This window comes from Acomys minous (genome assembly GCF_964271855.1).
Source record: "Acomys minous genome assembly, chromosome: 11".
In the NCBI taxonomy this organism is placed as follows: domain Eukaryota; kingdom Metazoa; phylum Chordata; class Mammalia; order Rodentia; family Muridae; genus Acomys; species Acomys minous.
The window spans coordinates 4,412,615-4,437,819 of record NC_140492.1 but is presented as its reverse complement, the minus strand read 5'-3'; the positions used below and the strand labels follow the sequence as shown (position 1 = coordinate 4,437,819).

Below are 25,205 nucleotides of genomic sequence, written 5' to 3'. Positions count from 1 at the left end.
GCACCTGCCCTTCTCTGTCTAAGTGGGTTCCTGCCTCTGGGTTGGTCAAGCAAATTAAGTGAATTGCACAATACAGTTAGCTGGTGGTTTCTTTTTCTTCAACCGCAGCTCCTCTTCCCTCCCTCCCTCCCTCCCTCTACGGCCCTCCTCCTCCACTTTCCCTTCTCCCTTCTTCCTCTTCTCTTCTTCCTTCAAAAAAAAAAAAAACACAGCTCTTCTGAATACAGTTTACTAAGGCTTAACTCTTGTACTTACTTGTCTCATAGGATTGACACACTTGTAAGACTGGAAATGCTGCTGACAACATGAAATGTACTTACTGATCTATAGGGCTGGGAACAGAGCTCATTGGTAGAGCACTGACTGTACAAAGGTCTCAGGTTCAATCCCCGAAACAGGAAAGAAAAGGGGAAGGAGAGAGGGAGATTGTGTCTGCATTTCTTATGGTTATTCTTCTATGAATTTCTAGATCATACCTTTTAAAAAATATTTATTTATTTATTATTTTTGTATACAGTGTCCTGCCTGCATGTACACCTGCAGGCCAGAAGAGGGCATCAGATCACATTACAGATGGTTGTGAGCCGCCATGTGGTTGCTGGGACTTGAACTCAGGACCTCCAGAAGTGCAGTCCATGTGCTTAACCTCTGAGCCATCTCTCCAGCCCCTAGATCACACCTTTTAGCTGTACCCAGGCTAGTTTGTTCTCTTGACCTGATCAAATGACTTTGATCAGATTATTTTTCACTTTCATCTGTAATCTCTAAAATCACTGATAGTTCTGCAATAACGTTGTAAATATGACAGAACATCTCACACACTTTGAGGCTGGCCAGTCAGCAATCTTTTAAAACAATAAAGTCACTATTGAATGTTAAACTTAGATCTGAGCTTCCTAGCAGTCAAAGGAAAAAGGAGGATGAGTTCTATGGTTGTCATGGTCTGGTGGGACCGGCACTTAATGGGACATAATTTAAATAATAAAGTAAGACCTCTGACTGTCTCTCAGGGCGCAGACTGAGGCTTCTAATGCACTAGCAGCTTCGTTTGAGGTGTAGAGGCCTCCCGGGTACCTGTTCTGGAACGTGCTGGCCCGGCCTGCGTCCTGGGGGAGTCAGGGTTAGCCTCTCCTTCCAGCAGGTGGCTGGGCCCAGCAGGCAGCTCCTCCTGGTCACTTTTCTCTTTTCACGTGTGAAACAGGATGAGTTGACTGTGAAGACTCTATGAACGGCCAAAAGCACGGGAAGGTGACAGATCCTGGTCCTGCTCCCCGCTCCCGATTAACTCTGCAGAAGGAAAGCCAGGCAGCCCCACCACCAGCCTATCATGTTTCCTTTTGGCTTGGCCCAGAAATAAAACTCCATGGCATCGTTTTTTGAAAGGGGAGAGGGGCCACATGCTACTATGTTGCAAAAAGACAGCCTTTTGATACCTTTTGACTCTGTTCCTCCTAAAGACAGAACAGTTTAAATAGAGTGCAGCCAAACCAACTGTGCGGAGGTTTGGAGCCCCAGTAAGCAGCTCTCGCTGCTAGCTGCTCTAGCTGTTGCCGTTGCTGCTGTGCAGCGAGCCTCTTGTGTCTGGGGGTCCCTGGTGAGCTATTAAAATAATCAACAGCAAATCTTTCTCCCAAACCCATCTCCTGATGATCAACGCCACAGAGGGAAAGCCAGGCAGATCTTCAGTGTTTGTTTTGTTTTGCTTTTCTGTCTTCTTTATTTAAACAGTAAAGAGAAATATCGAATAGGATACCAAGCCAACTACTTTTTAAAACATATTTTGCATGCTGGGCTGTGGTGGGGGCACGCCTTTAATCCTAGCACTCAGACAGAGGCAGGCAAATCTCTGAGTTCTAGGCCAGCCTGGTCCAGGACAGCCAGGGCCACACAGAGCAACCCCGTCTCAGAAAACGAAAAGCCAACAAGAAAAAAGCAGGCTTTGTATCCTTGACGTTACTTGTGTAATTAGCAAATGTGAGGCCAATATAACAAACATCCATGCTATTAAATTATTTAAAGATGGTTCTTAAACCAAGTCACTAGAGATAAAAGTGTTGAGGTGGGGGTATAGTTCGGTGGCAGGCATGTGGCATGGGGCCCTGGGTTTGATCCCTGGAACAGAAAATAAAATAAAGTAACATTAGAAAGATTTATGGAATAAACTTAGTGCTTTCTGAGGAATGACAGACTGCTTTATAGCTTCTAGTTCTGTGATGCCGTTCTGTGGTCACAGAATGCCCAGCTCCACTCAGATGATGCTCCTGTAGAGTCCAGGTTACACTCAGCAGTGGAGGACCACAGGGAGCACCACCCGCCTTTAGCCCGGGCGGTAGGAGAGCTCACAGAGAGGGCTCGCTCCGTCAGAATGATACAATTGAGATGGGAAAAAATCCTTCATGTGTAATAAATCCATCCCCATTTAAAGGCTGTTATTGCAGTTTTAAAATAAATGCTGGAGCTGGGTATGGTAATGCACGCCTTTAATGCCAGCACTTGGGAGACAGAGGCAGGTGGATCACTTTGAGTTCAAGGCCATCCTGGTCTACAAAGTGAATCCAGGACAGCCAAGGCTACAAAGAGAGACCCTGTCTTGAACAACAACAACAATAAAAAAGAAAAGAAAGAAAGAAGGAAATGAAAAAAAAAGAAAAAAACTTAATAATAAAAATAAAAATAAATGTTGGAATAAGAAATATATTTCTCAGGCCACCAGCTCTCACTATAAGTGGTTGGGAGCCACCATGTGCTCTGGAAGAGCAGCCAGTGCTCTTAACCTCTCAGCCATCTCTCCAGCTCAGAATTTTGCTTTTCAGTTAGTAAACAAATGTGGTCACTGCCGTCAAACTCTGGTTTAAAGTGACGGAACTAATCCCAGGGCATGAGTTGTGTTCCCAGCTCAGCTCCACATGTCAGGAATAGAGACTCTTCAGGCCCCAAATCAAGCCAGTGTCTGTGCTCATACATAAAGCATACAGACACGCTTAATGTCTCTGGATGGTATTTGGGGAGGACTCTTTAACCATGAACCTTCCCTTCTTCCTTCATTATGTTAATATAATCATTTCACCCATATTTGATGAAGGGGAAATAGAGTTGTACATATGCTTTAAGTATCCATATGGTTTAAATCTAACAAAGTTATGTTATACAACATCTAGGTAACTAATACTCATTTTCAAAGACATATACACGTATGTGAAATAGCTGTTTATGGGGCACATACCGAAAAATGCAATAACTGAGAAGGATGCCCAAAACTGGCCAATACAAATAGCAGCCATGCCGGTTGTGGGCAGGAGACAGGACCCTCTCACACTGGGAAGAAAGGGCAGCGTCCTAAGCTTGTTTACACAGCGTGAGCTCTGAAGCCTAAACCATCTTAATTTAAAATGCTTCATCTGCTTTACCCAGCCAAACACCCAAGCAGAGCTACGCACATTTCCTAGGGGCCGCGTGACTGCCTTTTCCACACGGAACCCGCCCCTTCGCTGTCAGCTTTATCATGTCAGCTTTGTAGGCAGGAAGACACCAGACAGTAGAACATGAAGAAGCTCTTTAGCAGGAATGTCGCTGCTTTTGTACTCAGGGTTAGGGTTAGGGTCAGGGTCAGGGTCAAGGTCAGGGTCAGGGTCAGGGTCAGGGTCAGGGTCAGGGTCAGGGTTTTTTACACTAAAGCAGCACACTGCAGTCCTGTGTTAATAAGGCCGAGATATGAGGCCTGCGGAGTTTCATCGAGACAAATACGCATCTATAGAGTCTTATACATTTGGGTGGGTGAGATAGCTGCACCCCTTTCAGCATTTAAAAGCACGAATACATATAGAGATACAGGAAACTCCGTGTCAACCGTAATTCTGAGTTAAGGTCAGCACTGTTATACATTACTCCGTATTTTTCTGTGAAGACATTTCCATTGTTTGAAGGTTATTGGGCGTCCTAGACAATCCCATTCATTCTGTAATGGACGCCAGAGGTCAGAAAACCAAGTCCTTCATCCACAAATCCTGGCCTGCCTTGTCCTCCCACCTGTCACGACACAGGAGCTTCGAAACCAGACGAAACAGCCTAATTAAAAGGCAGGGCTGTTCTATAACCGGCAGAGTCACACTCTCTGAAGATGTTGTCTGCAGAGATGTCACTTGACTCAGCTTTTTTTCATACATAAATGCTTGCTTCCTTCAAACAAAGTAAAGGAGAAATAACCAGGCAACGTAAAACCCATTCAGCCTCTAGTTTATCTTGTTTTTAAAATTAGCCATTGAAAGTAGGTTGGGGGGTGGGGAGTGGACAGGGGGTGGGAGTGGAGGGAGGGACGGAGGGAGGGAGGGAGGGAGGGAGGGAGGGAGGGAAAACCAGATGGAGTCAGTTTTCCAACTGTTGGCTGGGACCTTTCAACTCCACCAGACGCCTTCAGAGAAATGTAATGTTCCTGTCTCAAACAGCCAGCTTCAAGGTGGCTGGTTACCCATCTTTTAGGGATTAACAAGAGTGCTGTGCAAGAAAAAGGATTCATTTTTATTCTTTATTTTTTTATAATAAAATCCTCTGGCGGGGGAGATGGCTCAGGTGTGAGGGTGCTTGTCACCAAAGCGGGTAACCCCAATCTTTAGACAAGTTCAATTTCCAGACCCCAAGTGATGGAAGGAGAGAACAAAATCTAACAAGTTGTCCTCTGGCCTCCACATGGGTGTGGCTCCTCCCACACATGCACGTGCATGCGTGCACGCACTCGCACACACAGACACTTATGCATATGCACACACAAACACAAGTAACCAATAATCCAGTCTGATTTACACATGTTTTTTGAAGTTATACGCTCTATGTGAGTTTGGAATGTGGGTTAAGTGGGAGGGGGAGGGGGGGAGAGAGGGGAAGGGAAAGTTCTGGGCTTGAATTTCTCCCTTTGCTGTTTGTATAGTTTTGGAAGGAAAGACTCCACACACGATGAAGAAAATATAATGGTAGATGGTTTTTTTTTTTGGAGGGCGGGGCAAGACTTAGAACTGTAATGTGTATGAGAAGGAAAAGTAACTCTCCCGTCTTGACAAGCTGGAAGATCTGGCGAAGCAGAGTCGAGGCTTCTTCGCTTGCTTCGTGGCTGGGGCTGGGCGCTAATGTGAGGCTGTGGCTCCAGGGAAAGCGCGTCACCAAGCTGCTTCCTGAGGTGGCACAAGATGATCCTGTGACCCACAGCAACCAGCTCTGGGTGTGCCCTCAGGACCACCCACCTAACAAGGAGTCTGAGACCTGGGATGGCAGCAGCTTCTCTCCGCTGTCCAGGCAGGGGCGAGAAGTCTGTTTTGCCATCCGAGGGCACTTTGGTGTGCTCTCGGAGTTTCTCCCTACGCTGGCTGGGCTCTGAGGCCCACTGGCCCTGATAGAATTCATTCCACCAGTCCCGGGTCCCTCCCCCCAGTAATACTGGGTATGCTGCCTCGATGTGTTGTTGGTCAACCCCCCAACTCTTTTGATTGTAGTTCTAATACTAAGAGCCACCCTCACTGCACGGGAGGCTGCTTCAGGGCCCTGTCCAGCTCGGATGTTGCCTATGGCCTGCTGTGGAGTGTGTCTGGGAGTTGGTGACATCTAAATGTTGAGATAGTAACCTCAGGAAGTAACTGCCTGTTGCCTAAGCCCCGCCCCCTCAGGTCACAGGTCATGCAGAGGGACCCAGCCACACCATCTGTGGGTCCACAGAATAAACACATTTTGGACCAGGAAGGTCAGAGACATGTTCCTGGCAACACCAGGGAGCTCTGGCGGTGCCTGGGGCGTGGTTCCATGCTGACACAGAGGGGTCTTTGTCTGAGTGTCACAGGAGTCTTCCTCTGGCCACGGGAGTCCCCGGCTGGCCAGCCTCTGAGTGGACATGGCTCTCCAGGGGGTGCAGAAGGCTCAAGGCAGCTGGTCCCCAGCTGGCCATTGTCCTTACATAGCATGTGAGTGACAGTGATCGGGAAAGTCCCAGCTTGAGTGTTTTGAGATGTTCTCTGTCTAAAGGACACCGTCCTGGCCTCTATCCACAGGCACCACGACCACCCTTCAGTTTGTCCTCTGCCCTGTCTACCTCTTATGCTTAGGACTCTCCGCAAGCTCAAGGCCATGCTCTTGGCTTTCTCAGGGGGATGGGGTAGGGGCACAGCTCAGAGCTCTTCAAAGAGCATGCTTCCACCTTTGCATTTGGCTAAGGTGTGCGCAGCAAGGAGAGACAGATGAGAGCCCTGCCCCTGGCACAATGTGAGCATGTAGCACACCAGATCTGTCCTCTTGCCCCTTGCACCCACCCTGGAGAGACCTATGATGTGTCCGATCCTTTCCTCCTATGGCAGGTGGAGCTCACAGGCAACAGTATTTATGAATACATTCATCCTTCGGACCATGACGAGATGACAGCGGTCCTGACAGCCCACCCGCCACTGCACCATCATCTGCTCCAAGGTCCGTCATGTCCTCCACAGCACAGGAAACCGTCCCCAGGGTTCGCTTCCCCCACTTGCTGACGGGCTGGGCTTGGGCCAGGTAGCGGCAGCAGCATCCACCCAGTGTGTGTAGCTACACGTAGGCCTCTGTGCTGCTTGCGGCAGCGGTCTGGAGCAAGGCCGGGGCTTTGTGCGCCAGGCTGAGCGCGCTGCCTGTGTTTTCAGCTGACATAGGTGCCATAAGCTGCTCAGCATTGGGTCACAGGCTGTTTCCCTCACACGCTCCAGGTTCAAAATTCCAGCGCAGTCTGGCATGAGGCGAGACCCGGCCTGCTGCTTCTGAGATCAGAACCAGGGAAGGGAGAATGTGAGACACTGGGTGGGCGGGATTATATCTGTGTAATTTGGGTGCAATCTAGCATTTCATTTGCATATCATTGGAACCTTGGCTTTGTTGTCACGGGCATTACAGATATTTAAAGAACTGGCTTCTTTTGTAAGCTATGCCATGCATTTGGAAGTATTCTGAGCAGGAGCTTTAGATTGTGTGCCATGGCACAGACTGGTTTAGAAGCCCAGGGCAGCACACACACATGCCTCCTTAAATTACAGTCAGATTGAGTGCTGGGAAGACACAGAACTTAACCCAGAGGCCCCAGGCTCTCAGCTGCCCTTGGCAGCACCACGAGGCATGCCGGCTAATAGGTCTTCTGCATACCTGGGCCTGCAGTTCCCAGCTCGGCCAAAATCTCCCTATGTGGGGCCTGGAAAAGGAATGAGGGCAAAGGTAAGTTAATGGTAGGTGGCTCCTCAGGTAAAGGCCGAGCCATAACGGAGAGACCTGCAGAGACGGAGCTGGGGAAGGGTGTTCCAAAATGGTAGCCGTCTTACCGAGCTTTGACGTCTCAGAGCCCACCGTGTAGTTGGTGGGTTGTGAATGTGCCTGGTGCCCTCTGCCAGTGACAGGGGCTGAGCTGTGACTGGTGTTTGGTATCTGCTGCCTCAACGGGAGTTAGATGCTTCGGGGGCCTCTCCAGCAGCCACCCTGGCACCAGGGCCCTCTGTGGCATGTAAGAGGAAGATGCCACTCTGTGAGGCTGACCCACCACTTCCCAAGGTTCTTGCTATATGGCCACGTGGTTCAGGCTGCTTTTCTTCAAAGTTTTGGAAGTTGCCTCAGGATGGGCAAGGTCTCTCTTGCCTTCCTCACTCAGGCTTTGATTGTTGGCAGAGCTCTCTGGATCAGGGTGTGGCCGTGGGTGATGAGGCATCTGGCTGCTGTGTCTGCTCTGGGGGTTTGTTGGTGTGGGGTGGGAGGATTCTGGGGAAGCAAGCAGGACAGTCCCCATCTAACGGTGCCTCTGCTTTCAGAGTACGAGATAGAGAGGTCCTTCTTTCTTCGAATGAAATGCGTCTTGGCAAAAAGGAATGCCGGCCTGACGTGCAGTGGATACAAGGTACGTTGGGCTCCTCTGGGAATTGGAGTGGCTGGCTGGGGTCTTCACTGTGTATCTTATATTCTGTTCCGAGTGTGAACACTTGAGGCAGGAGAGAGGGTAGGGGACTCCACCATGTCACCTCTGCCAGGACAGAAGTCTTGAGCAAGGCGCAGGGCAGATTGAGTCCTAAGGCCTGGCACTTTACCCGGGTGTTCCGGGCTGGTTGGATTTCATCATCTAAGACCAGGATTGCAGTGGCTTAGCGTAGACTTTTGTCCCTGCACCTGCGAGTTCCACTTTACATGGCCTGGATCAGCAACTCTGGAGCATCCGTCTACATTCCTGGGCAGGATCCCAGAGCAGCAATGAGCAGCCGCATCACAGAGATGTTGCTCTTGCTTCTGGAATGTTCCAGTAAATCCGGTACCTAAGATGGAGTTTCGCAGTAACCACCGTGGTCCTCCCAGGTGCCAAGTGGCACCCTCTTTTGGCACCACATCCCATGGGTCATCCTGGCCGTCTGAAGGGAGTGGTGCTGGCCTTGGGAGGGAGAAGGGAAGACTAGCCAGGCTGAGTGGCACAGCTGAGGCGTCTTAGCCTACCTAGCCCATGGCTGAACCTCTATGTCAGACATGGCCACTTGCTGAGGTTCATTCCAGGGTAAAGGAGATCAACTACACAGCCAGTGGGCTGTGCTTCGGTGTTAGAGACAGCAATTTCCAGGTAGGAGGGTGGGTCAGGGATGACCTGCCAGGGATCGATGCAGACCCTTCACCCAGCTCCTCCCCCTCCTCCCAGGAGTGTCCCGTGCTGGTTTTCCCTATAGGGCAGGTGGGAAGGTTCAGGGAGCTGGAGGTAGCTGAGCTGGCACCTCTTGGAAATGAAGGAGGGTGGTTTTGGGGTACTATGAGGTCTTTGTGCTTTTCAATTCTCTTTTTGGAATGCCCCTCTCAGCCCAGCGTCTTCCTGTTCCTCTCCAGCTGCCTGTTTTTGGTCAGTGAACTCTTCCTTTGACCTTGAGCTTAATCCCTTGACCTTAATCACACACTTCACTTTAAAAAAAATTTTTTTTTACAATTTATTTATTATTATGTGTACCTCTGAGCCATCTCTCCAACGTCCCCCCTTTTGCTTTGTTTGGTTTTGTTTTTCAGACAGAGTTTCTGTGTGTGGCCTTGGCTGTCCTGGACTCGCTTTGTAGACCAGGCTGGCCTCGAATTCACAGAGATCCACCTGCCTCTGCCTCCCTGAGTGCTGGGATTATAGGTGTCCACTTTTATTTTTGTGTAGTTACTTTTTGCACCCTGGGGTTAAACCCAGGGCCTCGAACAAGCCAGGCAAACACTCCAAGGCCAAGCTCTTCCACACTTGAGGGATGTGCACATTTTTCTTCCCCTTCATGAAGCCTCTTTGAGCCTGGCCAGGAAGCCCTGAGCTCCACCCGTACCCCGGAGGCCCTGGGCTTGACTAGTTTCTGTCACTTGTCAGTTGTCCAACTGTAATCTGTCTGTCCTTGGTTGACCCATCAGAAAAGTGGGAGCCCAGGCTAGAATGGAGGGACTTTAATCCAGCTCTAAACACTACATTTGTGAATCCTGTAGACAGAGAATCTGGGCAGCTGTGGCTGTAGCCCGGTGGTAGAGCACTTGCTGTGTACACAGAAGCCCTAGGTTGGGTCACCAGCAGTGTGCAGGTGGAGAGTGGTAGTGAACGCCCAGCACTTGGGAGATGGAAGCAAACTGTTAAGTTGAAGGCTATACTCCATTGTGTGGTGAGTTTAGGCTAGCCTAGGTGGCAGGGCCTGGCACTAGTGGGGGCAGAGAGAAAGCTAAAGGTTCAGAGACCACTGGTTTAACAATTACGGTTCTTGCAGGAGTGTTTAAGTGGCAAATACACTTAGCCATGGATGGACGGTGGCTCAGATGCCTCCAAGTGCCTCGCTCACCCTGGGAACTGCACATTCCCTCCAGCACGGTCTCTGGCTCTCTAACTATTGTCTGGTGACTTACCGTTTATTAAAAACTTGAATTATAAACAAATTAAAAGTCAACACGTTGGCCTGGGCATGTCCTTGTCATGTAAACATGAGGATCTGAGTTTGGATTCCCCAGCCAAAGAAATTTAAATAAATAAAAATTATACTGAACGAATTCTTCATTTACTGGAGTGATAAGAGTGTACTGGGTGTTAGAAATGCTATATTCGATCCCATAAAGTTGGAAAGCATTTTAATTGCTGGGCAGTACTCACAAGAGGGCAGCGTGTCCCCTAACAGGTCTTTTCCCGTGTTCTCTAGTCAAACCTGGCCACAGGTTACATCCAAGTCCATCATGCGTTAGTGAGGCTGGGTCTTCGCACTCCTCCTGCACACCTGGTTGGATAGGAAGCAGTTGTTTATAGGAAGCTGAGCAGGGAATCAGGTTTTTAGCCACATGTTGACTATAGAATTCCATAGGAACTGGACTGAAGAATGTTCTAGCATTTGGGAAAAAAAAAAGAAAGAAAGAAAACCACTAAACCAAGAGCAGTGGTGCCCACTGAGCCTGTGGCCTCCTTCCCAGGTCATCCACTGCAGTGGCTACTTGAAGATCAGGCAGTATGTGCTGGACATGTCCCTGTACGACTCGTGTTACCAGATTGTGGGGCTGGTGGCTGTGGGCCAGTCGCTGCCACCCAGCGCCATCACGGAGATCAAGCTACACAGCAACATGTTCATGTTCAGGGCCAGCCTCGACCTGAAGCTCATCTTCCTGGATTCCAGGTGAGTCTGCCCCTTGCTGTCACCGTTGGCTGTGACTTCCCAGAAGGTCCCGGTGGTGGAAACTATAACAAACTATAGTTTATAGCCAAACTATAACAAGAAGAAAATCTCCTAAGGGTGAGGATCAGCAAGGGAGTTAGTCACGAAGGGAATGAACTCACGACAGACAGACTTGCTACCTGGGACTTGGAACTAATTACCTAACGTTTGAGTCTCACAAGCTTGTGAGGAGAATGCATGCTACAATATAAGAGGGCCCTTCCTTCCTACTTTCCTTCCTTCCTACTTTCCTTCCTTCCTTCCTACTTTCCTTCCTTCCTACTTTCTACCTTCCTTCCTTCTTTCTTTCCGTCCTTCCTTCCTTCCTTCCTTCCTCTCTTCCTTTCTTCCTTCCCCTCCTCCTCTCCCTTTCTTTTCAGACAGGGTCTCATGTAGCCCTGGCTGGCCTCAAATTCACTATCCGCCTGAGGATGACGTGATCCTCCTGCCTGTCCCTGGAGTGCTAGGATGGCAGGCACGTGCCTTCATGTACCTTCTCCTTTTGTCTCTTCTGAAAGCCCTCGACTTGAGTTCTCCCTCATCTTTCCACCACACTGGGGAGACCTTGAAATAAAAGATCTTCCACTCCGAACAGTGTGTGAAGCTCCAACCTCTGCGACAGCCACCATGAGCCAGTGGTGGAGAGGCTTGGCCTCGGCCTGTGGATACCTTCCTTGTCAGTGTCTAGGCTGGGGAGGGGAGCGTGAATGACGCAGAATCATGGCCTTTGTTTCAGGAGGCCTTGCTGAAGGAGCCTCTGTTCTTACCCATAGTGCTTTGGGTCTCTAGTCAAACGCTTTTGGATTGTTGTTGTTGTTGTTGTTGTTGTTACCCTGGCTGCCCTGTAGACCAGGCTGGCCTCGAACTCACAGAAGTCTGCCAGCCTCTGCCAACCAAGTGCTAGGACTAAAGGCATGTCTCTTCACATCTGGCCTTAAAAGTTTAATATTTGAGAGCTGGTAGCTATATTTTCGTGGGACACTCTGAGGTGTTTTGATTCTGGAGTGCTGCACATTCCCAAATGATCCAGGCTCCACAGATCTTGAGGCCTCAGCTGGTGTTGCTTTTTCCACTGCCCTTCAGCAAAATGTCCACCATGCTTCCCACTCGGTACTTGAAAGTCTTCAGAAAGATGAAAGCAGACAACAGATGTGAAGCAGCCAAAAACTCAAAGCCTCTATACCTTCCATGCTGTCGCTTGGCCTTCGGGAGCTCCAGCACTCAAGCAATCCTCCTGCCTCAACCTTACGAGAAGCTGAGACCACAGGCGTGAGCCACTGATGGTTTTCTGTTCTATTTTTTTCCAGTTAGTGAAAAATAATGCAAAGACGTATCCCTAATTCTCCTACTTGTGAGGCTGAGACGAGAATTACTACTGAGTTCCAGGCTAATCTGAGGCAGATTCAAATCCAGCTTTGGCTACAGAGTGAGACTGTCTCAAATAAACCAAGCTGAACAAAAGAAACAACTTATAAAAAAAAAAAGGAAAAACACAGCCGGGCGGTGTTGGCTCATGCCTTTAATCCCAGCACTCGGGAGGCAGAGGCAGGTGGAGCTCTGAGTTCGCGGCCAAGGCCAGCCTGGTCTACAAATTTAGTGTAGGACAGCCAAGGCTACACAGAGAAACCCTGTCTCGAAGGAAAAAAAAAAAAAGAAAGGAAAAAGACAGCATCAAAGTATCCCATAGAACTGACCATTTCGCCCACTTACTGATTCCTTATTGAGAAGAGAGAAAAATCCATCTGGCCCAGGGTGGGCCGTGACATGTGAAGTTAGTCAGGATGGACTCGCATGTTCCTCAAAGACATTCAAAGGGCCGAGAGGTGAGAGAGATGGCATTACCGGAGGTACGGCTTCACGCTAACATTTCAGGCAAAGAGTGAATGGAACTCACTGGGCAGCACCTTCCGGGACAGTTGAATGGGAGCCGGTTCTGTTTTGTTTCCTGCAGAGGTAGGGATGGCAGGTTAGGGGCGTCAGCTGGGTCAGAGCTCGGGAGGTCCGATGACCTTCTGGAAGTAGGCTGGACACGGGCTGAAGAAATGCAGAGGGGACTACTGGTTTCCTTCTCTCTCTCCGCCTCTGTCTTAGTTAGGGCTTCTATTGCTGTGACAAATCACTGTGACCTAAAAGCAAGTTGGGTGTGACAGGTTTGTTTTGCTTACACATCCACACTGTAGTCCATCACTGAAGGAAGCCTGGACCAGGACTCAAGCAGGGCGGGATCCTGGAGGAAGGATGATGCGGAGGCCTTGGAGGGTGCTGCTCACTGGCTTGCTCCCCATGCCTTGCTCGGCCTGCTTTCTTACAGGACCCAGGACCAGCAGCCCAGGGATGGCCCCACCCACAATGGGCAGGGCCCTCCCCCATCAATCACTAATTAAGAAAATGCCCTACAGCTGGAGCTGGTGAAGACATTTTCTCAGCTGAGGCTCCCTCCTCTCTGATGACTCTAATTTGTGTCAAGTTGACATAAAACTAGTGTATTTCTCAGACGCTTCAAGAAAAACCCTCAGGAGACCCACTGAATTCTCTGAAAGAGCAAAGACGAGATGGTGTCCCCAGAAGAGCGACTGGAGGCCTTTGCAGTTGCTCACCTCACAGCTCACAGCGCTTTGAAACGCGGAAAGTCTTTTCAGGGAAGGCGGAGACCGGCTCAGAGGCCAGGCTGCTGTCACGCAGGAGACACCTCAGGGGGTCTGGACCCTTCACCGCTGCTCGCATTTCTGTTTTATTGCAGTAACGTGATCCTGAAAGACCTCTGGGCTAGAGCCAGCCCTGGGAGGGTAGCAATAGTCAGAGCTACTATGGCGGGGAGGGTATTGGCCTGAGGTCCCCCAAGTTACAAGTCAAGGGTGGTAAGGCTAGGGGAGCAGCTGCTGGCCGCCCACAGGCACAACTGAACCCGGCTTAACCTGAAGTTTGGATCCTTGGGGTTTTGTGGTGTTCGCTCTGAACCTGAAGCTGGTGATTTGGCTAGGGTTGGGTGAGGCCAGCGATGTCTGGGGTCTGGCACATCCTTCTGACAGGTCTACAGACACTGGCTTTGAACAACCCCAGGAGGGCATCCTGCCAAGCCCTTCCCCTGACCTTTAGTTTTTAAAGTTGGCGAGTGGTTTGATGAGAACACAGTGCGCATGTCTCTGATTCTTCCCCACATCCGTGCCCTGGCTGTATCAGCTCAGTGGTCCAGAAGCCTCTTTAGTCTGCGCTGCAGAGACATCTGGGGTGCTTCTGGAGTCAGCTGTCTTTACTTTGCTCCCACCCAGTCAGACACTATTGGGTTTGCAGCTCTCGGGGAGCACTTGGACAAGTCTCTAGAGCGCTGACCAAATGGAGCAGGAGCCAGTGACACCCCCACATGCTCACCTGAAGCTCTGTCCCCTCTCATCCTAAAGAAACACCACAGGTACATGTGTGCCAGACTGGAGAGCCATTCCAAGGGACCTGCCGCTCTGAGAGATGCATGATTCGGGGTCCAGGCAGCGGGGTCACGTTCCCCAGCTCTGTCTGTGGCTAGCATTTCACAGCTGGCAAGCAGGGCCCTCGATGCCAGCCTTCTTCACTAGCCCCCAACCCCCCCAACCCACCCCCATCTCCGCCTTCTTCCCCAGCCCCCAAATCCACCCCCCCATCTCCAGCACTGATTTCTCCCCACTGCCACCAGGTTTTCAGAGTCCTTCCTTCTGCTCTTTCATCTGTCCTTAAATATCTGTCACCAACATGCTTAGGGCCACCTACCTCTCTCAAGGACACAGTTCTCAGCGTGACTGGGCCAAGTCGTGAAGCCATACCACTTCCACCATGGAAAGGGCAGCCCGAGCTGGTACTGACAAGGGCTTAGCTGCTGACAGCCATTTCTCTTCGAAGTGCTGAAGTGGGAAATTAATATGTCTGAGGCTTGTTCGGAGGAGGAGGATCATGTCACAGGCACACCGGGAAAGACTTCCACTCCTGAGTAGAACAAGAGTTTCAGCTTCCAGCGGAATATTTTCAGCCACGGCACCATTTTCTGGGGGGTCTGCAGGATAATCCTCCATGGATGCCAGGCTTAAACAGCCACTCTGTAATTGTCAGTAGTAGGGACCACCCGACTGTAAGGTCTGGAGACCAGCCACCCGGCGAACAGTACCCTGGGTAGAGCAGCGATTAAAACAGCCAGCACGCAGCCAAGGAGTGGAAACAACCTTAGCACCCATCAACAGGCGAGCGAATAAACAAGACACAAAACGTGGTACTGGCAGAAAATAGAATAGCATTCAGTCATAGACAGGGATGTTCTGGTACACGCTACAAATGGCAGTGGACCGTAAACATGTTATCCTGTATGAAGGAAGGCAGAAGGCAGAGGGCCGCACACAGTCTCATTCTAATTTAGGACGTACAGGTTCAAGGAGACAGGAAGCTGACTGGGGGACAGGGGCTGGAACTAAGGCCTGGTGGTGTTTTGAGGTGAGGAGTTTCTGTTCGGGATGACTGTGTGGGAAGATGAGCACAACGGGGTGACTGTTGATAACGTGCCTTTAGTCAATCGACTAAACCATGCACGTGAAATGGTAAGATGGTGAATATTATGGGATGTATATTTTATTAGGACTGAATAAATAAAAGATCTGGGGAGATGGCTCAGTGCTCAAAGTGTCTGCTGTGTAAGTAGATCCCCAGGAGTCATGCGTGGCCTTGCAGCCTATAACCCCAGCACTGGAGGACAGAAGTGGGGGCCATGCATTAACGCACACACAGAGCAAAACAGGCTCACAAAGCAGCCTCCACAGACCTCAGAGAGCCTCTTCCCATCCCAGCGCTTACTTCAATATTCGCATCAAAGCTTTCCCATCAATGTCCATAGATAGGCAGAGTTTGAGAAAAGCTCTGTTGCTAAGCCATCCCAGGCATGCTTGTAGTCTGCAGTTCCAGAACATTCTTCTCACACTACTTGTACACCATACCCCAAGCTATCATCCAGAGACTTTCTTCCTGTAAAAAAGATCATTCCAAAATCCACATCCCCACCGCCACCCCTGGGCCTCTTCCGCACTTGATTAGTTGGCAAAGCAAGTACTGGTTTAAAGGAAACTTCCTAAGAGCAGCTTGACTCACGGAGCCACGGTCCTCCCACAGGGTGACGGAGCTTACAGGCTATGAGCCGCAAGACCTGATTGAAAAGACGCTGTACCATCACGTGCACGGCTGTGACACCTTCCACCTCCGCTACGCGCACCACCTCCGTGAGTACCGTGTCACTGGGCCAGGGGCAGCTGGCCAGGGTGGAAGCAGGAGGGGCAGGGAGGGGACATGCCCCTTGCCTGGGGCAGGCTTATGTGTGAATCGTGAAGTCCAGCGTGACTTCCTTTGCCCCTTGCTAGCATTGGCCCCTGTTGCCTGTTCCCCTACCACTCCCAGGCATGGTCTCAGTGACACAGCCGACCCCAGTGGCCTGGGTTCCGGACTGTGGGCTGGAAGGCCCAGCTAATCTGTGGGATCCTAACTCCAGTTGTGAATACCACCAGCAGCAGCACAGGAACAGTGTGGGGCCTTCCGGTGGTGCACGGCCAGGCCCCGGAGTAAGAAATTAGGTACCCTGCCACCCAGTGGGAGGGACCCTATGTTCATAGCCTTTATTTTGCCATCGAGGGCACTGCAGTTCAGAGAGAGATGCACTGTGGTCACATAGGCAGAACTGGGCGCCGAACCCCAGCAGAGTTCAGCGACTGTGTCTCGCCCCGCTGGGATGCGGGAGACAGCTTATGCTCTACCGTAGGGGGCGTCGGCTGGCTTCCCGAGCGACTTGACTTGCCCTGCCCCTGGAGGCAGTGTGGGGACCTCAGGGTTTGGAGCAGGTCACTTTTCTTTAGGAATACAGGGAATACGTGGCAGGTCCCAGGACACTTCGTGGACAAGCTGGAGCCTTCCAGGTGCGGCCTGGGTTATGCCCCTGGGCTATGTGCTTGTCTTGTTCCTGGTCAGCTAAGAGGTGTGAGAGGACATTTACTGGTGTCCTTGGAGGTGGCAGATCCAGGGGCTGCACAGCCCTCTTGGCTACTCAGTGTGACCAGGGGTTGGTGAATGCAGCAATATAGGCTGTTTCCCTCTTTTCAGGTCCATAGGGAGACCAGCTGAGACTGAATTTATTACACCAAATTCCTTGCCCCCTGGCACACAGAGGTGAAGAATTAGGGAGTGTGTGTGTGTGTGTGTGTGTGTGTGTGTGTGTGTGTGTGTGTGTGTTGTATGTGCATGTTTGTGTACATATGTGAAGGCATATATGCACATGTGTGTTCGTAAGTGTGAAAGCCAGCGGTCTCGCGGGAAGTTTCCTATCTCCGGATATTGTCAAGCCTGAGGGAACTCTGACAGGGACACAGGCCCTGGGTTCCGCCCCTACTCCCCCCCCTCCCCCCCCACTATGGCCAGAAGTTGAAAGGCATCTTCTTTTCTGTTATTTTGAGACAGGGTCTCTCTGTGTAGCCATGGCTGTCCTGGACTCACTCTATAGACCAGGCTGGCCTCGAACTCAGAGATCCGCCTGCCTCTGCTCCCAGGGCTGGAATTAAAGGCACGCGCCTCCCAGCTCTAGGCGTCCTTATCTACAGCTTGAGAAACATCAGAGAGACCTTGTCTCCAAAAGGAGAGCACAGGCCCCCACTGGCTGCTGCTCTCAGTCCTGGGGTGCTCGGGGAGCGGAGGCAGGCCCTGCCTCAGAGTTGATGAGGTAAAAGAAGAAAGAGTGGCCACCATTTCTACACTTGTGCTGAGAGCTGCTTGTGAGTGACTTTAATCCCCTGACTCATTCCGTGTCTGGTCAGGGTGGGCTTTGCTTACGGGGCTCTGCAGCAGCAGAGCAGGTGCCAGCAGCTGGAAGTGGCTGCCAGCCAGTACCAACCGACTTCCCAGTCCCCACTCAGGCTCCTCCTCCACTGTCCAGCCCGTTCCCAGCCTCTCCTCTGCACAAGTGTCACTTCTCCCTGTCACCTTCCCTGTCTGAGGTCCCTGTTGACTAACCAGGGCAGCCTCACAGCCACCTTCACAACCATGGGGCATACTCCCCCTCATGCCCCTCCTCCAGGAAGAGTGGAAGGGGCTGAGGCCCCTGCCCCCTCCCCCTCCCCCCCATCCAAGGCTGTTGCCTCTCCTGTCACAGACGTGTCTAGCTGCATTTGGCTCCTCAACACCCTACAAAAGTGACCTAACTTCTTTCTTGAGGCCCCGTCCACTCCTGCTTTTTAGATCCTTTCCCAGGAGCTGCCACAACAAAGCTTACAGAAGACACACTCACTTCTCCACAGTCGTGAGGCTTGAAGTCCAAGCTGCAGGTGTTGTTACTGGGTCCTGCTGAGGCCTCTCCGCTTGGCACCTTCCCTGTGTTCTCACGTGTCTGCTCCTGTGATCCTACTGTCTTATAAACGCACTGGTCACAATGGGTCAGGCCTCGGGGCTTCACCTGTGACCTCGTGCCTCCGTATTTACCTCTATTAAGGCGCTGACTCCAGTCAGTCGTGTTCTGTAGTGCTGGACTGAGAGTTTTGGTTTGCAAGGTGTGGGTGGCACAGTTCAGCGTGGAGCAGGGACCGTCTTTGACACGCCTGTGACCCTACCTCAGCTGTGGGTGCAGGCCCTTTTTGTAACTTGGTAGGTACGCCCCATTTCATAAGGATGTCACTTCCTCTGATGTCATAGGGATGGGGAAGTAGATGAGGTAATGGAAGCACGTTAAATGCACATGCTCCACTGCCCTGTTCATGCTCAAGAGCACAGATCCCACCCTGGCAAGCAAGTCGGCCGAGGAGCCAGAATTAATCCTGAGAAGAAAAGAGTACGTGAAATGGCTGTCATAGCAGGGCTGGTTGAGAGGCATGGCTGTTACACAGCAGGGTCAGAGGCATGGCTGTTACACAGCAGGGTCAGAGGCATGGCTGTTACACAGCAGGGTCAGAGGCATGGCTGTTACACAGCAGGGTCAGAGGCATGGCTGTTACACAGCAGGGTCAGAGGGATGGCTGTTACACAGCAGGGTCAGAGGCATGGCTGTTACACAGCAGGGTCAGAGGCATGGCTGTTACACAGCAGGGTCAGAGGGATGGCTGTTACACAGCAGGGTGTGGTGGCTGTTACATGGCAAGATTACTGCATGCATCTCTGCAGATGTTCTTAAAGGCTTTGGCGCCTTGAGTATGTCATATTTCTGCTTCCTAACCTCCCACACAAAACACGTTTCCAAGTTAAGACAAAACACTGATTTTTCATTCTGGCTAGAAAATTCAAACCCCTTTCTTTGTTAGAACTTTAGATAAGACTGCACACGGAGCCCCATCTGCCGGCCACAGTTCCTCACAGGAATGCTCTAGTCTTTGCAACTGTGTGCTAGGGACTGTGACCATCCTTGTACAAAGGAGGAGACCGAGGCCCAGTTGGGAGCAGATCCCAGTTAGTCTGAGTGGGCGTGTGCCCGCAGGGCCACTTTTTACATTAGGATTACACTCTGTTCATTTCTGAGCCTCTTTCCACTGCACCACGTGCATTTTCCAGGATCACAGACCCCTGCCAATCACCGCAGAGTCTGCGCAGAGCCCTCCCCCTCGAGCACCCGGGCCCCTCCCAGGGAGGCCTTGAACTTTAAACAGTGAATCTTTCTCCACACCAGCCTTCTCATCATGGGCAACTCCCGCAGACCCCGTCCCTCCAAGTGAAGTGTGTGGCTTCAGTGAGTCACCGGACTGCTTTCTAGAAAGTTCTGAGTCCTCCATCATCCCTCAGATGGGCTGGCACCACAGAGAAGCTGGCACTGCTTGCCAGCCTTTTTTTTTTAAAAAAGATTTATTTATTATTTATACAGTATTCTGCCCACATGTGTGCCTGCCCACCACAAGAAGGCACCAGATCTCATTATAGATGGTTGTGAGCCACCACGTGATTGCTGGGAATTGAACTCAGGACCTTTGGAAGAGCAGACGGTGCTCTTAACCTCTGAGCCATCTCTCCAGCCCCCACCAGCCTTTTTCTTAAATAAAAGTCACACAATACAAAGTCCAACTTTGTAACCATTTTCAGTGGGTTTTGGAATGGCCACCGGTGCAGCTGTCATCTTAGTGTGATCCCACAACACCGCCACCCTCTCCAGAAGCCCCTGCTCTGTCCTCCTTTGGAGCCCGCAGCCACCCATCGGCTCCAACCCTGTGCCCTGTCCATCGCATGTCACATAGACAGGATTCACGGGGCTCATTTCCTCTTGAGAACTTGCTGCACCTTTGAGTCAGTGAGCTGACTCAAAAGCTGACTCATGAAGTTGGTGTGTTTGCGTGTGTGTGTGTGTGTGTGTGTGTGTGTGTGTGTGTGTATCTGTGTGTGTGTGTGTGGGGTGTCTGTCTTTGTGTGTGTGTGTGTATCTCTGTGTGTGTGTGTGTGTATCTGTGTGTGTGTGTGGGGGGGTGTGTGTCTGTGTGTGTGTGTGTATCTGTGTGTGTGTGTGTGTGTGTGTATCTGTGTGTGTGTGTGGGGGGGTGTCTGTCTTTGTGTGTGTGTGTATATCTCTGTGTGTGTGTGTGTATCTGTGTGTGTGTGTGTGTGTGTGTGTGTGTGTGTGTGTATGTCTGTCTGGTTGAGACACAGTCTCACTCTGTAGTTAGTCTGGCATGCAGCCTGTATTCCGGGCTGGCCTCAGACCTATGCTGCTCCTCTCATATACTGGAATTACGTGTGAGGCACCACACCCGGCTGGATAAAATGGAGCCAGTTTATCCCAAATATTTTAAGAACCGAATATTTAAGAACAAATCACAGATATTTCAGATATTTTATTGCCTTTGACATGAGGGGCTGACAACCTGTTCATACATTTCCCCACGCATCAAATGTCTTGAAACAGGGGATGGAGAATAAAAATGTGGGGCTGGAGAGATGGCTCAGAGGGTAAGGGCACGGGCTGCTCTTCCAGAGGACCTGAGTTCAATTCCCAGCAACCACATGGTGGCTCACAACCATCTATAATGGGATCTAATGGCAGAACACTGTGTACATAATAAATCTTTATAAACAAACAGACAAACAAACAAACAAAAGTCTTGAAGCAGTCGGGTTTTTACTGCAGCTGATGCAGGATCCATCATGATCAGCAGAGAGCCTGGGGCATGCTGGGCAGACTGGGGTCTTGGCTCTGTAGCTCAGTGTGAGGACTGGGTTTGAGTTGGATGCACACCTTGGTGTGTGTGTGTGTGTGTGTGTGTGTGTGTGTGTGTGTGTGTGTGTGTGTGTTTTAGTACCAGCTAGCCCATCACAGCCTCAGCCCTTTTGGCCTTTTTCCCTGGTTTCTGTTGGGTGGTTTCCAGGTTGGGGCCCCAGGACAGCCCTGCCTTGACAAGCAGGAATGTTCTAGAACTGGGGGTAAAATAGCTGCCATGCCTTTGCTCAGCTTTCTGCTCACCACTGGCCACCTGCAGCTCTGGGCACTTCCCTTCCCTCCTTGAGGACTGCTGCAGGGAATGGTGGTTTATGGGCGCATAGAGGTTTAGGGGGTACCGCTCAGCAGCCCAGCTCTGCACCCAGGCACAGAAGGTAGGCTCATGGGTCCAATCTTCAGGAGCTGTGTCACTAAGCAAAGGGCTTTCTTGTATGAGCAACACAGGAAATTAACAGTCCGAGGAAAATGGGTAATTGGGAAGAAATGTAAAGGGCACTCCAGTAGGGAACCAGTTCCCGGTGAACACACACGTCACGACAGATGGCAAGTTTCACCACCAATCTGACACTTGGTTGCACGCACTGAAATTAGCATTCTGTTTAAACAACTAAGTCCCTGTGCCCATTAAAGGTTTTGGGGATTAAAACGTAATTGGGACATTTTGGATACTAAAAAGCTAATTGGATTTCACCACTCTGCAGGTACTGGGGATGTCTGGGGGTGGTTTTCTCCAGTGAAAGCAGAGACTATTAAATCAGGGCTCTTAACAAGAGGGGAAAGGCTACTGTGAGGACTCTGCAAATGTGTAGGCACCTCTGTGTGTGTGTGTGTGTGCACGTGTGCACGTGCGCACGCACATGTATACATGCATGCATGTGTGCGAGAGTGTGCATGTGAGTGAGTGCATGCACATGAGTGTGTGTGCACATGAGTGGGGGGAGGGGAAAGGCACCTATTCCCAGTTCTCAAAGGCCCTCTGCGTCAGGGCGTAGGGCAGGACCTCTGGAGGCCCCAGGACTCACGTCACCTTGTGTTTGCAGTTCTAGTGAAGGGCCAGGTCACCACCAAGTACTACCGGCTGCTGTCCAAGCTGGGTGGCTGGGTGTGGGTGCAGAGCTACGCCACCGTGGTGCACAACAGCCGCTCCTCCAGGCCCCACTGCATCGTGAGTGTCAATTATGTCCTCACGTAAGTCACCGTATTTGTTCCTATCTTTCCTCTCTCTCCCTCCGCCCCTCGTCACACCGCTCTGAGAAGTGTCATCTCCCACCCCACTTGCTTTCTAGAACTGTCTCCCTTTCTGTTTTACTGGGATAATCTGGTAGGCTGGGATGTCCCAACCGCTGACATGTGCCAGGGAGTGGTGGTAAGGATGTCTCGGGAACGCTCCCACGATGCAGCTTGGGTCCTAGTAGAGAGCCCACGAGGGGGGCCAGTGTGCACAGAGCGTGAGCTCGTGCCCTGTGTTAGTCACACGCGTCTGTGCTTCTGCCGTCAGGGACAGACACCTTCCTCTGTTCCCAAGGATGGTGAGTTTTTGGTCCCTGAAACACTCCAAAGTTTAATTGGAAATTTAAAAAAAAAACTGTTTCAAGACTGTCTTGTCATTAGTTCCAGTGAGCCTCTAACTCCCACACCAGCCTTCCTTGTACTGGAATTCCAGGAATGGGTCTCCAAAGGCCTCAGAGGCCGGTGCCTTCTGTCTCTAGGGCCACTAGAAGTCACGGGTGTAGCTTCCTGTCCACCAAAGTGATTGCAGAGCAAGTCACTCTGGCTCTCACTTTCACTCTCTATGTCCACAGCCTCGGCCAGAGGACGGTCCTTCTTTGTGTCCTGGACACTGAGGGTTCGGAGCCTAGGTTCCTTCACAGAATGATCACCAGGCTACCACATGCTCTAGGAGGTTGACACTGCAACAGACGTGGGAGAAAATGCCTCTGCCCCTAACTTACACCAGCCAGGGATGGCAGCACTTAGTAGCTGCTCTCCCTTTAGAATGTGGCCTTGTCAACTTGCTTCTGCAGACTAGACATGAGTGCATGTGGGGGAGGGTGAGGTGAGGAGCTGTCTCCACCCCACCAGGCTCCTGGGGCACTTAACAGAGAACAGCTGGGCCCAGATATGCAAACCAACAGGGACAGTGGGTCACGGAGCTGCTGCCTTTCGCCTCTGCCTAGTTACTATGCCCACCCCTCACTGTGGTCAAGAGCGCCCTTGGGAACTAGGTGTGGGCAGAATGGATTCCCTTTACTCTTGAACTCTCTGGGTCACCACACTCAAGTTGCCCTACCTGCTTTTCCTCCGTGCATGGGCTGCTGGGAGTCACTTGCTCACCCTTGCATTCCAGAGATATTGAATACAAGGAACTCCAGCTGTCTCTGGACCAGGTAGCCACTTCTAAGTCTCAGGACTCCTGGAGAACCGCCTTGTCTACCTCACAAGAACCTAGAAAATCAGCTAAACCCAAAAACACGAAGATGAAGACAAAGCTGAGGACAAATCCGTATCCCCCACAGGTAACACACAGTGGGCAGGGCGGCATCTATGTGGGAGCTCAGGACACCTGGGCATCAACTATATGTCCTTGCATAGTGAGAAAAGGTCCCGCAAATAGCAAGGAGGAGAGGTATGCGTTACCTCGCATGGCTTATGGTACTATCAAAATGAAAAAATGTTTCCTCTTATAGTGTCATGGGTGAGTTCTGGGAAGTGGCAAGTGCCCACAAGCACCTGGTGTGCGGTCAGCTTGGAGGATAAGATCTTTCCAGTCAGGACCTGGGGACTTTGCAGTAGCATTGGGTCAGGCCAACGCCAGCGTGGGGTGGGGCCCCTAAGGTCTTGCCCTGTGGGACGAGAAGGCAGCTTACCCGCGGCCTCTTGGATGGCCTCTCATTTGTCTCCCTTGCCACGCAGCAATACAGCTCATTCCAAATGGACAAACTGGAGTGCAGCCAGGTGGGAAACTGGAGACCTAGTCCCCCCACTAACGCCCCAGCTCCTCCAGAACAGCAGCTCCATTCAGAAGGCAGCGACCTTTTGTACGGGCCGCCCTACGGCCTCCCCTTCTCCTACCATTATGGACACTTCCCTTTGGACTCTCACGTCTTCAGCAGCAAGAAGCCAGGACTGCCGGCCAAGTTCGGGCAGCCCCAAGGATCCCCGTGTGAGGTGGCACGCTTTTTCCTGAGCACGCTGCCAGCCAGCAGCGAGTGCCAATGGCACTGTGCCAACCCCCTAGTGCCCAGCAGCCCATCGCCAGCTAAAAACCTTTCTGAGCCTCCTGTGACTGCTGCTCGGCATGGACTTGTGCCAAACTATGAAGGTGGGTCTTATTTGCACGAGGGGAAGGCGAGGGCTCCGGCATCAGTGGCGGTGGGTGGTGGATGGGGAAGGGCAAACTGGCTTTTTCTGCTTCTAAGTAGGAATTACCGTGCTTCCTACTGCCCACCATGGCTTCTGGGGTGAGAGGGGACTGGGTTGCACGACCTAAGAACACTGGAGTCGGCACCAAGTGCCCAGTCCCTCTGTAACTCCACGGGGAGACAAAAGTGATTTTCCAAACCAGCTCCCACGTTTGACAACATAAGAGCTCCATCCGTGAGATGTCTTTTCGCTGTACCTCAGAGTCGATGACAGAGACATCGGTTCTCTCCTACACCAATTGTATTTTTGTTTTCATTTTTTTCAGTGTTTTGTTTTGTTTTGGTTTTTGGTTTTTCGATACAGGTTTCTCTCTGTGTAGCCTTGACTGTCCTGAACTCGCTTTGTAGACCAGGCTGGCCTCAAACTCACAGAGATCCACCTGCCTCTGCCTCCCCAAGTGCTGGGATTACAGGTGTGAGCCACCATGCCCGGCTAGACCAGTTTTCAAACTACAGAAAACAAAGTAGAGATTCCTGTCCTGGGGGACAGAAACCGTGGACACAGAACAACTGACACGAGCTCTTCGAGCCTCTGCCTTTCTCTTTGTAAAATGGGGCTGCAGCCTCTGCAGGGAGCTTGCTTAGCACATTCTAGCTGCCTGGCAGTACATTGCTAGTTCAGTGACAACATAGGACCTTTTCACTTCTCCTGTTAGCAAGCAAGTGGGAAGAGCCGCCCACTGTGTGGGACCCTGCGACTTCCCTTTGCTCACTAGGAGTTCCCAGGCCCAGGTCAGTTTAGCCTGACAGTCAACTGTGGGAAGATATAAGCCATTACACCAAGATCTGGTGACTGCTCAGAGCACCGAGAAAGCCTTTGCAGATTGTCTGCGGGAACCCCTAAAATGAGGGTAAATGTCACCCTAGGATGCTGTGCTACAGGAAAAAAAGATACCATCAGCATTTATTCAGTTGTTCAGGGAAACATGTTTCCCTTGTGTGTTCTTT

At 51.1% G+C, this 25,205-nt stretch overlaps 1 protein-coding gene across 2 annotated transcripts in view; it reads left to right on the top strand.

Annotated features, from left to right (window-relative positions):
* SIM2 (SIM bHLH transcription factor 2) overlaps window positions 1–25,205 on the top strand; it is a 42,221-nt gene that overhangs the window by 13,992 nt on the left and 3,024 nt on the right. For both annotated transcript variants that reach the window (XM_084801821.1, XM_084801822.1), the window contains exons 4-10: window positions 6,333–6,441; window positions 7,794–7,879; window positions 10,423–10,622; window positions 15,783–15,889; window positions 21,876–22,023; window positions 23,183–23,351; window positions 23,749–24,157. In XM_084801821.1, the coding sequence (XP_084657947.1) occupies window positions 6,333–6,441; window positions 7,794–7,879; window positions 10,423–10,622; window positions 15,783–15,889; window positions 21,876–22,023; window positions 23,183–23,351; window positions 23,749–24,157 (1,228 nt within the window). The remainder of the gene's footprint in view (window positions 1–6,332; window positions 6,442–7,793; window positions 7,880–10,422; window positions 10,623–15,782; window positions 15,890–21,875; window positions 22,024–23,182; window positions 23,352–23,748; window positions 24,158–25,205) is intronic.